Source organism: Cnephaeus nilssonii (assembly GCF_951640355.1).
Source record: "Cnephaeus nilssonii genome assembly, chromosome: 18".
Lineage (NCBI taxonomy): Eukaryota > Metazoa > Chordata > Mammalia > Chiroptera > Vespertilionidae > Cnephaeus > Cnephaeus nilssonii.
Window position 1 is genome coordinate 169,556 of NC_137089.1, and position 12,761 is coordinate 182,316.

Below are 12,761 nucleotides of genomic sequence, written 5' to 3' on the forward strand. Positions count from 1 at the left end.
GCCCCCATCCCTGTGGCCTGGGCAGTGGCTGGCCCAGGGTAGCCTTTCTTGGACCTCAGGACCCATCTGCCCTCCACATCCCTCCCTCCTTAACAGACCTTGTTGTCCATCCACTGGGTGAGGCTTTACCCACTGGGAGTCTTCTGGTTTCCATAGAGAAGAAACACCCTCCCCTGCCTGTGTGGCTCGGTTGGTTGAGGGTCATCCTGTGCACCAGGAGGTTGCCAGTTGTGTTCCTGGTCAGGGCGCATGCTAGGGATGCAGGGTTGCAGGTTTGATTCCCCCGTAGGAGGCATGCAGGAGGCAGCTGATCAATGTTCTCTCTCACATTGATGTTTCTCTCTCCCTCTCCCTTCATCTCTCTAAAAATCAAACTATTATTTTTTTAAATAATAAAATAAACACGCCCATCTCCCACTCCTTCCTTCCATGCCTCCTCTGGGGCCTTTGGGACGCCAGCCGCGGCACCCAGTGCCCTGGGCATGCCAGGTGGCAGGGACTGAGCCCCAGGCGTGGCAGGTGCTGGAATCTCCCAGGGTGGGGCCAGGGCGGGCGATCAGAGCCTGGGCCTGGATGCACCAAGCCCACGGGGTCCAGACGTGCGCAGAGCTCCGCAGGAGCAGCCAGCACCGCGTTGGGGCAAGTGCCACTCTTGCCGCCTCTCAGCACAGCCTGGATCTGCAGCTCTAACGGAGAAATACCTCCCTCCCTTGGCAGCACCGAGTTTGAGTCTCCAAAAGGGTCGGTAGTGCAGCCACATTCAGGGTTCGTCTGACCACGTGGATGTGCACCAATTCTCAGCCTGCGGATCACAGATCACTTCCTACATGAGGACAGTGCCCCCTTAGGAAAATTCGCACCTGTGGTAGGTTTGGTGTGTGTGTGGGGGGGAGGGGGGCTGCGGGGCCGTGGCGGCGGCGGGGGTACCTCCGCATCCAAACGACCCGGAGTCCAGGCAGGCGGCTGCCCTCTCGCAGCTCTTCCCGCCCAGCAACAGCCAGACTACAGCTCCAGGGATGCTCCGGGCGGCTGGACTACACTTCCCGGGATGCTCTGCGCCGCGCGGGGCGGTGCTGGGCTTGCGCAGGGGCCAGGGGCCAGGCCGCGAGAGCGCGGGAAGTCCGGGTTCTTCCGGCGGCTGGATCCCTGCGCGGTGCCCGGACTATGAGCCTGGACCGCGAGCTTCGCCGTAAGTTCCCCGGCCGAGCGCCCGAGTGCGAGGCCCCGGGGCGGGCCCGGGCGGAGAGGCTCAGCCTCGTTCTCTCTCTGTAGAGCTGCACAAGGCCAAGGCCAAGGCCCAGAACAGCGGGCAGCTGCGCGAGGAGGCCGCCCTCTGCCACCAGCTGGGGGAGCTCCTGGCCAGCCATGGTGCGTTCCTCGCGCGGGGCCGGGTGGGGTCCACGGCTGGGGCCCGGGGAGCTCGGGGTGGGGTCCACGGCTGGGGCCCGGGGAGCTCGGGGTGGGGTCCACGGCTGGGGCCTGGGGACCCGGGACGGGTGCGGGGAGCCTTGTCCGGCGCGGCCCTCGGCCGACCACCCGGCCTGCTGAAGCCCGCCCGCCTGTACCCAGGCCGCTACTCCGAGGCCCTGCAGGAGCATCAGCAGGAGCTGCGGCTGCGGGAGAGCGCCGAGGACGCCCTGGGCTGCGCCGTGGCCCACAGGAAGATCGGGGAGCGGCTGGCGGAGATGGAGGACTACTCAGCCGCCTTGCAGGTGGGCGTGCCCACTCAGCACCCAAGCTTGCCAGACCCAGTCCTCCCGGGCCTGCCCTTCGTGGGGGGGTGGGGGGAGTGTCCCTTTCTTTCCTTTTTATGTTTTTATTGATTGAGAGAGAAAAGGGAAGGGAGCGAGAGAGAAACATCAATGATGAGAATCAGTGATTGGCCACCCACTGGGGATCGAGCCCACAAACCCGGCATGTGCCCCAACCAGGAATTGAAACGGGACCTCCTGGTTCATAGGTTCATGCTCAACCACTGAGCCACGCTGGCCGGGCAGGGGTCCCTTTCTGAGGACAGAGGAACAGCCTCTGGCTAGAGGGGGACATACTGCGACTGAGTGGGCCTGTGCCAGTGGATGGTCACCTGGTCCTTGGGTGGCTGCACCACAGTCTCTCCTGGGAGCTTGGCCCCAGAAACAACCGTTAATGAACCCACCACTTAAGCTGTGTTTGTGGACTGGGGGGTGAGGGTCAGGACCCACTGTTCACACAGGGCCTGCCCTGGCCCTTGCTGCTGGGGTGCAGGAACCCGACTAACCTTCACGCCTTGTTCCTCCCTTAGCCTGACATTTGCCAGTGTCCCCACAGGCAGCCCTTGGCATAGAGGAGATGCTCGGGGGGGAGGGGTGTTCCAGGGAGTAGGGGGCTCTCCTGTGTAAGCATAGGGACCCCCCCCTCGAGTTGAGTGACATGTGGGGTTTGGTTTGCTTGAGGCAAGGGTTGGTCACAGCCACTGTCCCTCTGTGCCCCAGCACCAGCAGCACTACCTGGAGCTGGCCTGTTCCCTGTCCAACCACATTGAGGTGCAGAGGGCTTGGGCCACCATTGGCCGCACCCACCTGGACGTCTATGACCACGGCCAGTCGCAGGATGCCTTGCTGCAGGCTCAAGCTGCCTTTGAGAAGAGCTTGGCTATTGTGGATGAGAAGCTGCAGGGTGAGTGCCCGGGGTCCAGCCCTCCCCCACCCTCTGCCCCTGCCAGCCTGTGTGGTGGGTTCTGCTGCCTGGGCCTCCCCTGGTGAGGCTGGGGTCTGTTCTTAGAAGCCCCCTCGTGAGGGGGCGCCCAGTCTGTGCTCCTGGCAGCCTCAAGCCTGGCAGTCTGTTGTCTGCTCTTGGTTCCTCCACACTCTGTCTGCAGCACACCCCCTGGGACCCCCCCACCCCGTAAGAGGCAGGAGGAGGGGTGGGGGATGGGGTCCAAAGCCAGAGACCCCAATTGGGGTCAAGGCCCTGGGTGTCTTAGAGGGGTCGTCTTCCAGGGATGTTGCCCAAGCGAGAGCTGAGTGAGATGAGGGCCCGACTCTACCTCAACCTGGGCCTCACCTTCGAGAGTCTGCGGCAGACGGCCCTGTGCAACGACTACTTCAAGAAGAGCATCTTTCTTGCCGAGTGAGCCTGCCCCACTCGGCCCAGGAGGGAGCTCACTCGCCTGTTGCTAGAGGAAGCAGCCCTGGGGGAGGGGGCAGCCTGGCGTGTCTGCCACGTGCCAGGGGAGGAGCTGGGGGGCTGCTGGGCCGGGTGGCGTCCATCAGCAGCCATGCCTCCGTGCGTCGGGGGCCGTGCTGGTGCCTTGGGCACTCAGCGCTCGTCACCCGCAGGCAGAACCACCTGTACGAGGACCTGTTCCGCGCCCGCTACAACCTGGGCGCCATCCACTGGCGCCAGGGGCAGCACTCGCAGGCGATGCGCTGTCTGGAGGGGGCCCGGGAGTGCGCGCGCACCATGCGGAAGGGGTTCATGGAGAGCGAGTGCTGCGTCCTCATCTCACAGGTGCCCTCTGGGCTGCGGGCGCAGCTGCGGGCTGGCCGGGGCCCTGGGGAAGGCAAGCCTCACCTCCCTCGTCCCCCAGGTTCTCCAAGACCTGGGTGATTTTCTGGCTGCGAAGAGAGCGTTGAAGAAGGCCTACAGGCTGGGCTCCCAGAAGCCTTTGCAGAAGGCGGCTGTGTGCCAGACCCTCAAGTATGGTGAGCCTGGAAGGGGGGACCCCGGGAGCTAAGGGCTCCCCTTCCTTGGCAGAGGGGGCCAGGCATGTGTCCTTGGGGAGGTGGCAGCCCCAATTCCTGTTGGGAGGAGAACCCCACTCTACCTGAGTCTACAGCACAGTGTGCGCAGAGGCCATGAGGGTGGTCGGGAGACGAGGCATTTCCACCTGAACTGGCATCCTCGGCAGACGAGACAAAGGTTGTCCCCACTTGGAGTGGACAGGGCGTGTGGCCCGGAGCGCCCATGGGTGGCGTCAGCAGCTGCCGGCAGTGGCCTGCCTTTGCTGCGAGCCAGCATCATCTGTTAATTCTCGTAACCCTTGCAACAACCCCTAGGGCTGATTCTCTGACTACCCCTTCTCACCAACGGGCAAACAGGCTGGGCAGGGTGGGTGGCCCTGAGGGCAGAGGGCTGACGGACGGCAGAGCCGGGCTGGGCCCTGTGTCTGCCGCCCCCTTGCATGAGGCTCTTCCCAGCAGTGCTGGCGGTGATCCGGCTGCAGCAGCAGTTGGAGGAGTCCGAGAGCAGCGACCCTCAGAGCGCCATGGGCATCTGTGAGCAGCTGGGGGACCTGTTCTCCAAGGCCGGCGACTTCCCCAGGGCGGCGACGGCCTACCAGAAGCAGGTGCACACCCGGCTGGAGGGGCGGGCTGGGGCGGGGAGGGACGGCAATGCTCTGGGCCCGGAAGGTGTGCAGTAGCCGCCCTGTCGCGTCCACAGCTGGACTTTGCGAAGCTGCTGAAGAGGCCCGGGCCCGAGCTGGCCGTCATCCATGTGTCCCTGGCCACCACCCTGGGAGACATGAAGGACCCCCGGGGGGCTGTGCACCACTATGAAGAGGAGCTGAGGCTGCGTGAGGGCAACGCCCTGGAGGTGAGCCGCGGCACCACGCCCGGGGTCTCTGCACCTGTCCCCACGGCTCTGCCTCGGGACTGCCACCCGGTGCCGGCGCAGACGGGCATTTCTTTTGCAGGGGCAGCCATCACAGAACCCGTTTATCTTCCTCTTGTTCCAGGAGGCCAAGACCTGGCTGAACATTGCCCTGTCCCGCGAGGAGGCCGGTGACACCTATGAGGAGCTGGCACCATGCTTCCAGAAGGCGCTCGGCTGTGCCCAGCAGGCTCAGCGGCCCCAGTTGCAGGTGTGGCCCCATCCACCCAGCCGGTGCCCTTGTCCCCGCCCTGTGTCTCCCCCCGGGGTGGCTGGCGTCCCTGTGGCCCTGACTGGGCGTCGCCTGCTCTGCAGAGGCAGGTCCTGCAGCACCTCCACACGGTGCAGCTGCGGCTGCAGCCCCAGGAGGCCCCTGGCACTGAAGCCAGGCTCCAGGCGCTGCGTGTGGACCAGGACGAGGAGGAGGAGGACGGGGAAGGGGAGGAGGACAGCGACACCCCGGAGGCCAGCGAGGTGGAGCTCTCAGACAGCGGTGAGGCCTGAACCTGGCCGGCGGCCCTGCCGCTTCTCCCCTCCGTCCGCTCGAGCTGGGCCCGGGGCTGCGGTGGGTGAGGATGGGGCCTGATCACAGGTCGTGACAGGAGACGCTCCATGCCAGGAGGTGGCCAGTGCCGTGAGGTGGGCAGAGGGGAGCACAGGGAGCCTGGGCAGCGTCGGTGATGGGAGCTGGTGGGTGTCCACGGGGGAGGCAGTGCAGGCCTGACCTGCAGAAAGGGCACCTTGGAGCACACGACAGGCGAGAGTGGAGCTCAGCTCTTCCTGAAACAGCGGTGTGGGTTCCCCTGGAGGCCGATGAGGTCAGCCTTGTGGCAGGTGGACATGAGGGACAGTCTGAGTGGGCGTGGGCTGCACATCTCGGGGCAATGGGGGCAGGAAGGGAGGGCTGGGCCTAGGAGCAGTGACTCCGTGTTGGACGAGAGAGGCTCTCGGCGAGCGTCCAGGGCAGGTGGGAGGTTTGGGCCTTGGCTGGGAGGGGCTGGCGGGGTGTTGCTGGGGCGGAGGTGCAGGGAGCCACGGGCAGGGTGTAGCAGGAGGACCAGTGACAACTTTAGGCAGAGCTGTTCAACATGGTCGCCACGAGGAAAGGCTCCAGAAGGGGCCGGAGGCAGGAGCAGAGTGAAGGGGGGTGCAGGGAGCTGGGTGGAGGCCACCGTGCACAGGGAGAGGGAGCCTGGCTCGAGGACAAGCTGCCTTTAACGTGTGTGACTCGTCCTGACGAGGATGTTTCTCGGTAGAGGGAGGACACACCACAGCGTGGGGTCTGGGTGGGGGCGAGAGGGCTGGGTGGGGTGAGCCTGCTCACCGGTGCCCGCTTGGCTGTCAGAGGGCGAGAGCCAGTCCCAGGACCTGGAGGAGGAGGAGGAGCTGCGGGGCTGCCTGAGCCGGCAGCAGGTGAACAAGGTGAGGCCGGGTGGGGAGGGGGGGGCCTCCCTCTGGGCCTCACCAGCGTGGCCTGGTCCCTCTGCCTCTGCCCCCAACACACACGTGTCCTGCGGTGCCTGTGCCCACAGTGGAACCGGCGCAACGATGTGGGGGAGACCCTGCTGCACCGAGCCTGCATCGAGGGCCAGCTGCGCCGCGTCCAGGACCTCGTGCGGCAGGTGGGCCTGCGCCCGTCCCTCCACCCTGTGGGTGCAGCAGGGGCTCTCGGAGGGTCCACTCCCTGCCCCGAGGGGAGGGGAGGGGAGGCAGCACCGCGCTGCTGGCCCTGCCAGTCCCTCAGGGCTCTGCCTCGTGGTGGGAACCGGCCAGGCCCGGCTGCGGATGGACTGTGGGACCCGTCTGGTGGGACCCAGGCCCTGGCCCTCCTCTGGCCTCAGCCCTGAGGGAAGGCCAGGCTGTGGGGCACTCCGGGTCAGGCTCCTTCCCATCCTTGGTCACAGGGTCACCCCCTGAACCCTCGGGACCACTGTGGTTGGACACCCTTGCATGAGGCCTGCAACTACGGGCATCTGGGTGAGCGTGGGCCAGGGGTCTGTCACGCACAGGGAGGGGTCCGAGCAGGGTGCTGGACGTTGGCTCACGTTCCCCGTCCCACAGACATCGTCCGCTTCCTGCTGGACCACGGGGCCGCGGTGGACGACCCGGGCGGCCAGGGCTGTGAGGGCATCACTCCCCTGCACGATGCTCTCAACTGCGGCCACTTTGAGGTGGCTGAGCTGCTCATTGAACGGGGGGCGTCGGTCACCCTCCGAACCAGGAAGGTGAGTGGGGCCAGGGGCCAGGTGGGCACGGCCGCAGTAGGTGGGTCTGTTCCCGCCGGCCCTGCTCAGCTGGGTGCCACACAGGGCCACAGCCCGCTGGAGACGCTGCAGCAGTGGGTGAGGCTGTACCACCGGGACCTGGACCGCGAGACACGAGAGAAGGCTGGCGCCATGGAGAGGAGGCTCAGGGAGGCCTCCTCCGGCCGAGGCAAGCAGGGACCTCCCGCCCCGGGGACAGCGCCCCCACCTGGAGAGTTTCCTGGGCCTCGGGCATTTCCACGTGGGTGGCAGGGATGTGCAGGGCCCACCTCACTGCAGATCCTCTCTTCCCACAGCTCCCCACAGCCCCCTGGCTCCCCGGAGCCTCCCAAGTGACCATCTATTTGACCCTGAGACCTCTCCTTCCTCGAGCCCCTGCCCAGCACTCCCAGAGGCCTCTCAGGCCAGTGCCAGGACCTGGGGGGCACAGGCAGTGCCGGCTGTGGCCAGGCCGCGGAGGAGCAGGCACCAGCTGGCCAGCAGCAGCAGCTCAGAGGGTGAGGACAGTGTGGGCCCACCTGGGGCCCCCCAGAAGAGGCCTCGGCACTCTGCTCCAGCACAGCGAGCCGGGGCCTGCGTGCTTGACCATGTCAACAATAGGAAGGTGGCAGCAGCTGGCCCGGCAGCCTACAGGCAAGCCATTCGAGGAGTGGGCAGTGCCCAGAGCTGCCGCCCCAAGCCTGGCCCACCTCGGGGCCCGGGTGAGGCCCCCACTCCCACGGCAGCGCTGATCCCTGAGGAGGAGTATCTGGCCGGGGCCTGGCTGGAAGATGACTTGCTGCCGACCCAGGGCTGCCGCCCGCCCCACCCCCAGAGCAGTGGGTACAGGACCAGGCGCAGTACCTCGGAGTCCAGCGGTGACGACAGTCCTGTCAGGCCACGGGCCCAGGCCAGGCAGAGCCAGCTGCCCCGTCTCAGGAGTAGGAGTGCCGCGGTCCGAGCAGGTGGAGATGGCAGCTCCGCCACGGAGCCCCTGCGGAGCCCTCATGTCCCTGGCAGCGGGGACACCCCCCCAGCCGGCCTTTCCTCGGTGGGTGCTCAGGCCTGGAGCAGAGCCAGCCCCTGCCTCGGGCTGGGTGGGGCCGGGGGCTGTTTTTTCTGACTGCTATCCCTCTCTGCCCCCTTCCAGGGGCCGGTCCTGCCTCCTACCATCCGGGTCCGAGTTCGCGTTCAGGATAACCTTTTCCTCATCCCCGTCCCACACAGGTGAGGCATCCCCGCTCCCTCAGTGCCCCTGTGGGCTCTGCCGAGTGGCAGCCAAGAACCCTGGTGTTGGTGCATTTTGTGCATCAGGTGGAGCCCATCACCTTGCTGGCCTGAGGGCCTGGTAGCTGGGGTGGGGTCGCAGGCAAGGGCGGGGGGCTCTTCTCAAGCATAGGTGGGCCCTGGAGTGGCCGGGGAGGTCCTGTGGCCCCTGGGAGGGGCCCGGGAGCTGGAGGCAGCTTATGGGGAGGGGAGGGAGGAGCCAGGCGAGGGAGCTTTCGCCCGAGAGCATGAGGGTGAGCCCCGGGGGCATTTCCTCGGCTGTGCAGGGACGTGGCCAGGTCCAGGCTCAGCGCAGCCTCTGGTCCCACAGCAAGGAGGCCCACTCTGTGGCCTGGCTGGCCGAGCAGGCCGCCCAGCGCTACTACCAGGCCTGCGGGCTGCTGCCTAGGCTCACCCTACGGAAGGAGGGGGCCCTGCTGGCCCCACAGGATCCCATCCCCGATGTGCTGCAGAGCAACGAGGAGGTGAGTGGCGGGAACCAGGCCCCGAGTGTGGGCGTCCCTGGTGCTGGGTTCCCCAGGGCTGCCTACCTATGGTGCTTTCAGGTGTTGGCTGAAGTGACCTCATGGGACCTCCCCCCTCTGACCGACCGTTACCGCAGGGCCTGCCAGAGTCTGGAACAGGGTAAGGGCCCAGGAGGCCCACAGTGGCCGGGTGAGGGGCTGGGCACATGGGCTCCACCTGTTACTGGCTCTGCCAGGTCCCCAGGTATCCACACCTGTCCTTGGGTTTTCCTCCCCTACCAGTGCCCCCAGTATGAGCAGTGTGCGGGGGAAGCGGTGCGGGGGAAGCGGTGTGGGACCTTGTAGAGACCTCAGAGCTGAGAGGCTGGGCCAAGCTTGGCCCGGCAGGAAGTCTGGCGTCTCTGGGAGCTGCCAGACTGAGAGGTGGGGAGGGCCTTATGGGGCAGATACAGGTCTGCACACCTCCAGTCTGCACTGGGCCCACTGGCTTGGAGCAGGTGGGCTGGGGAGTGAGGGGGGCTGTGCAGGTTTCAAGGGGCAGACAGGCCGGCTCTGGCCCTGGTGACACCACGTCCCCTTGCAGGGGAGCACCCGCAGGTGCTGCAGGCCATGGAGCGCCAGGGTGTGGGCCCCTTGTTCAGCGCCTGCTCCCTGGCCCTGCGCCAGGCCCAGCTCACCCCTTTGCTTCGGGCCCTCAAGCTGCACTCGGCACTCCGGGAGCTGCGCCTAGCCGGGAACCGGTTGGGGGATGGCAGTGCCACTGAGCTGCTGGCTGCCCTGGACACTTTGCCTGGCCTGACCCTCCTCGACCTCTCTTCCAATCACCTGGGCCCTGAAGGCCTGCGCCAGCTTGCCTCCGGTCTCGTGGGACAGGCCACCCTGCAGGTAAAGGCATGGGGAGCAGCAGGCCAGAGACAGGTGAGAAGGCACACCTGGGTGTGCTGACTGGTGCCCAGCTCTGGGGGGGAAGGGGGGCCACGGACATCAGATCCCATGGGGGTCTGTCTTCCCAGAACTTGGAGGAGCTGGACTTAAGCATGAACCCCCTCGGGGATGGCTGTAGCCAGGCCCTCGCCTCGGTCCTGCGGGCCTGCCCTGCACTCAGCACTCTGCACCTCCGGGCCTGTGGCTTCGGCGCCGGTTTCCTCCTGAGCCACCAGGCAGCCCTGGGCCGAGCCTTCTTAGGTGAGCTGACCACACGTCCACTTCCTGGCCCCAGGGTTCCAATTGCCCTCAGGAGGGTGTGTGCAGGGACTCAGCCTTGAGCAAGAGGGGCCTTGGGGCATCACCTGGCTGCTGGACGCATGTAGGTAGACAGACATGGTAGAGGCATCTGGTACTTTCCAGCCAGATTGTACCACAGGGCAGAGTCCCAGCCCCACTGCTCTCACCAGCTCAGTCCCGTGGGCCCGAATCATTCCACGTATACCCAGCAGGGCTGCAGAGAGCCAGGTCTCCGTGCTGAGGCTGGGTCAGTGGTTCCCCAGAGGGCCTTTCTGCAGCGGTGGTGGGGCTGTGAGCAGCAGTGGGGGAGCCTGGGGTTAGGGCAGTAGAGGAGTGTTCCCCGGCCCCACCCACACACCCTGCCCGGGCCTCTCTCAGGCGACCTGGGTGTCCTGTCGTGGGTCAGGGCAGGCAGAGGCCAGAAACATGGGGAGAAGCTGAGCTCAGGAGTCTGGCCCGCCCCCCATCTCCAGGCAAGAGGCCTGTTCCCTGTGCACGAGGTCTCAGTGACAGCTCCCCAGAGGGTCCAGGACTCTGCAGCTGGGCTGGGTGGTGCTGTGTTGGGCTGATAGCGCTTCTGGCCTCTGGTTCAGATGCCAAGCACCTGAAGACACTGTCCCTGTCCTACAACATCCTGGGCACCACCACCCTGGCCCAGACCCTGCAGAGCCTGCCCGCCCAGACCCTCCTGCACTTGGAAGTCAGTTCCATGGTGGCCAGCAAGAGTGACTCGGGCCTGGTGGAACCCATGGTCAGATACCTGACCAAGGTACATGGTTGGGCCAAACACCGAGCCACGGGAACCCTGGGCACCCGGCCAAAGCCTGGGGCAGGGGCTGGGAGAGTGTTGCAGGTTCTGAAGAACAGCCGTGGGCTGTGGATCCCAGGTGGCCCCCGCCCCCAAGCAGGTCCAAGGGAATGTCAGGACTCCCAGTGCTCTCTCCTGGGGGTACTTCCAGGCGGGGGGGGGGGGGGACCCATGATTCTCAAGTCGTTCTGATCTACAAATTGAGGGGATGTTGCTTCCCTCTGATGCCCCCTCACCCCTAAGAAAGAAGGAAGGTGTCTGGCCTCCGCTGTGCAGCCTCTGGGAGGCAGGGAGGACAAGCACCCACTCACTGCAGCCTTGGCCTCTGTCTAGGAAGGCTGTGCCCTGGCGCACTTGAACCTGTCTGCAAACCACCTGGGTGACCAGGCAGTGAGAGACCTGAGCAGGTAACACCACCCTGCCCGTGCCCCACTTCCTGAGTGGGTTCTGATCTCCAGGCCCAGGATCCTTCCGTTTGGGGGGCACTAGGTCAGGCAGGAAAGGGGAGCGAAGGTGGTGCCAGCTCCTTCCTGAATGTGCCCCAAGCCTGGCCACTACTACCTTGGCCCCTGGCAGTGCCCTGACAGCCATGGAGGAACACCTGAGCCTGTGCCTGTGCAGGGCTGGGGGCAAGACCTGCTGGGCTTAGCCTGTGGCCTGCAGAGCGGTGTGTTTGTCCAGAGCAGCTTTTCCTAGTGATGGGGGCCTCCCTCCCTGGAAACTGACCCCTTCACTTCTTCCCTCACCCCAGATGTCTCCCGCTTTGCCCCTCACTTGTCTCGCTGGACCTGTCTGCCAACCCCGAGATCAGCTGTGCTGGCCTGGAGGGGCTCCTGTCTGCCCTGCAGGGGCGGCCCCAGGGCCTGAGCTTCCTGGGCCTATCAGGTGAGCTCTGGGGATGGTGGCCACATCTACCACACCAGGCCGGGGACACAGCTTCCTCCTCAGGGACCTCCTGCGGCCCAGGTGCCTCCTTTGAAGGGGCTGTCACTGCCACTAGCCAGAAGCTGAGGGTGGGCTGGGCCCCTTGCAGCTGACACAGGACAAGACAGGTAACTGGAAGGGGGGTAAAGGCTGCCACTGAGGGACCTTCCCAGTTCTTGGCAGGGGCTCGCTGACCCTCCCTTCCCAACCTGTGGCTTGTTCTCCTGGTGGGCATGCCCAACAGTACCCAGGGGAGACCACCCAGCAGCCTGGCACATTGAACTGGAGCCTGGGGCAGGGGAGCTCAGCTCTGTCCTCAGCCAGACAGGCTGGGGGTGGGGTACTCAGGAGCCTGGTTCTTCCTGCTCCTCCACGTGGCAGAGCTCCCACCTGGCCTCCTGGGGTTCCACCCTCACAAGCCCTTGGGGTCCTGAGTGTACCAGGCCTGAGCCTCACAGGCACCCCTACTGTGTGCACGATATGCAGGGGAAGACCCAGGCGTTGTCATGGACACTCAGGCACAGATGTGGACGCAGTGTTTATTTCCGCCACCCTCCCTCCTGCCTGGCCGCCTGGGAGAGCACCCCTTCCTAGAGTGGCCCACACCTCTCGGGGCCCTGCGGGGTTCCTTCCCCAGGGCAGCTGGTCACGAGGGAGGATACGAGGGCTAGAGAGCGCCCTGGGGCGGGGCTCCCGCGGGGCCGCCAGGCTTTGCTGGAAGCAGCTCCCTGAGGCCTGCTCCCGCCTCCCCCGCTGCAGGCTGTACTGTCCGGGGTCCCCTCGGCCCCGGCCTCTGGGACAAGATCGCCACACGGCTGCGGGAGCTACAACTGTGCAGCAGGCGGCTCTCCGCCGAGGACCGGGCCGCCCTGGGCCAGCTGCTGTCCGGACAGCCGGACCCCGCCGCCTGCACCCTGGACCGAGGCTCCCGGCTCTTCTTCCGGCGACTCTGACAGCCGGTGCCGGCGCCGGCCCGTCCCCTCCCACCCCCCCCCCCCCACCCCCGCGCCCCCAATAAAGCACTGCTGCCGCCTCACCCGGCTGCTCTGAGGTGGGCGGGAGGCGGGGAAGCAGCACGGGGTCCGGGGCAGGTGGCCTGCGCGCCGAGCCCAGCGCCCGCTTCCGGGCCGTCCCGGTCCCAGCCGCGCCGGGAGCGGGGTGTGCTGTGCGCGCAGGCGC

General features: G+C 66.3%; 1 protein-coding gene across 1 annotated transcript; it reads left to right on the forward strand.

The window, feature by feature from the left end:
- The first annotated feature begins 1,091 nt into the window (after nt 1-1,091).
- TONSL (tonsoku like, DNA repair protein) lies at nt 1,092-12,640 on the forward strand. The gene is made up of 26 exons (XM_079796065.1): nt 1,092-1,189; nt 1,273-1,368; nt 1,570-1,712; nt 2,472-2,655; nt 2,979-3,108; nt 3,318-3,489; nt 3,569-3,683; nt 4,182-4,327; nt 4,423-4,575; nt 4,718-4,843; nt 4,948-5,125; nt 5,978-6,054; nt 6,165-6,254; nt 6,537-6,609; nt 6,694-6,857; nt 6,942-7,065; nt 7,193-7,926; nt 8,026-8,102; nt 8,473-8,626; nt 8,708-8,786; nt 9,210-9,511; nt 9,640-9,811; nt 10,444-10,619; nt 10,992-11,065; nt 11,410-11,543; nt 12,342-12,640. The coding sequence occupies exons 1-26, from the start codon at nt 1,165-1,167 to the stop codon at nt 12,533-12,535; spliced, it is 4,092 nt and encodes a 1,363-aa protein (XP_079652191.1). The 5' UTR covers nt 1,092-1,164; the 3' UTR covers nt 12,536-12,640.
- Nucleotides 12,641-12,761: the final 121 nt, after the last annotated feature.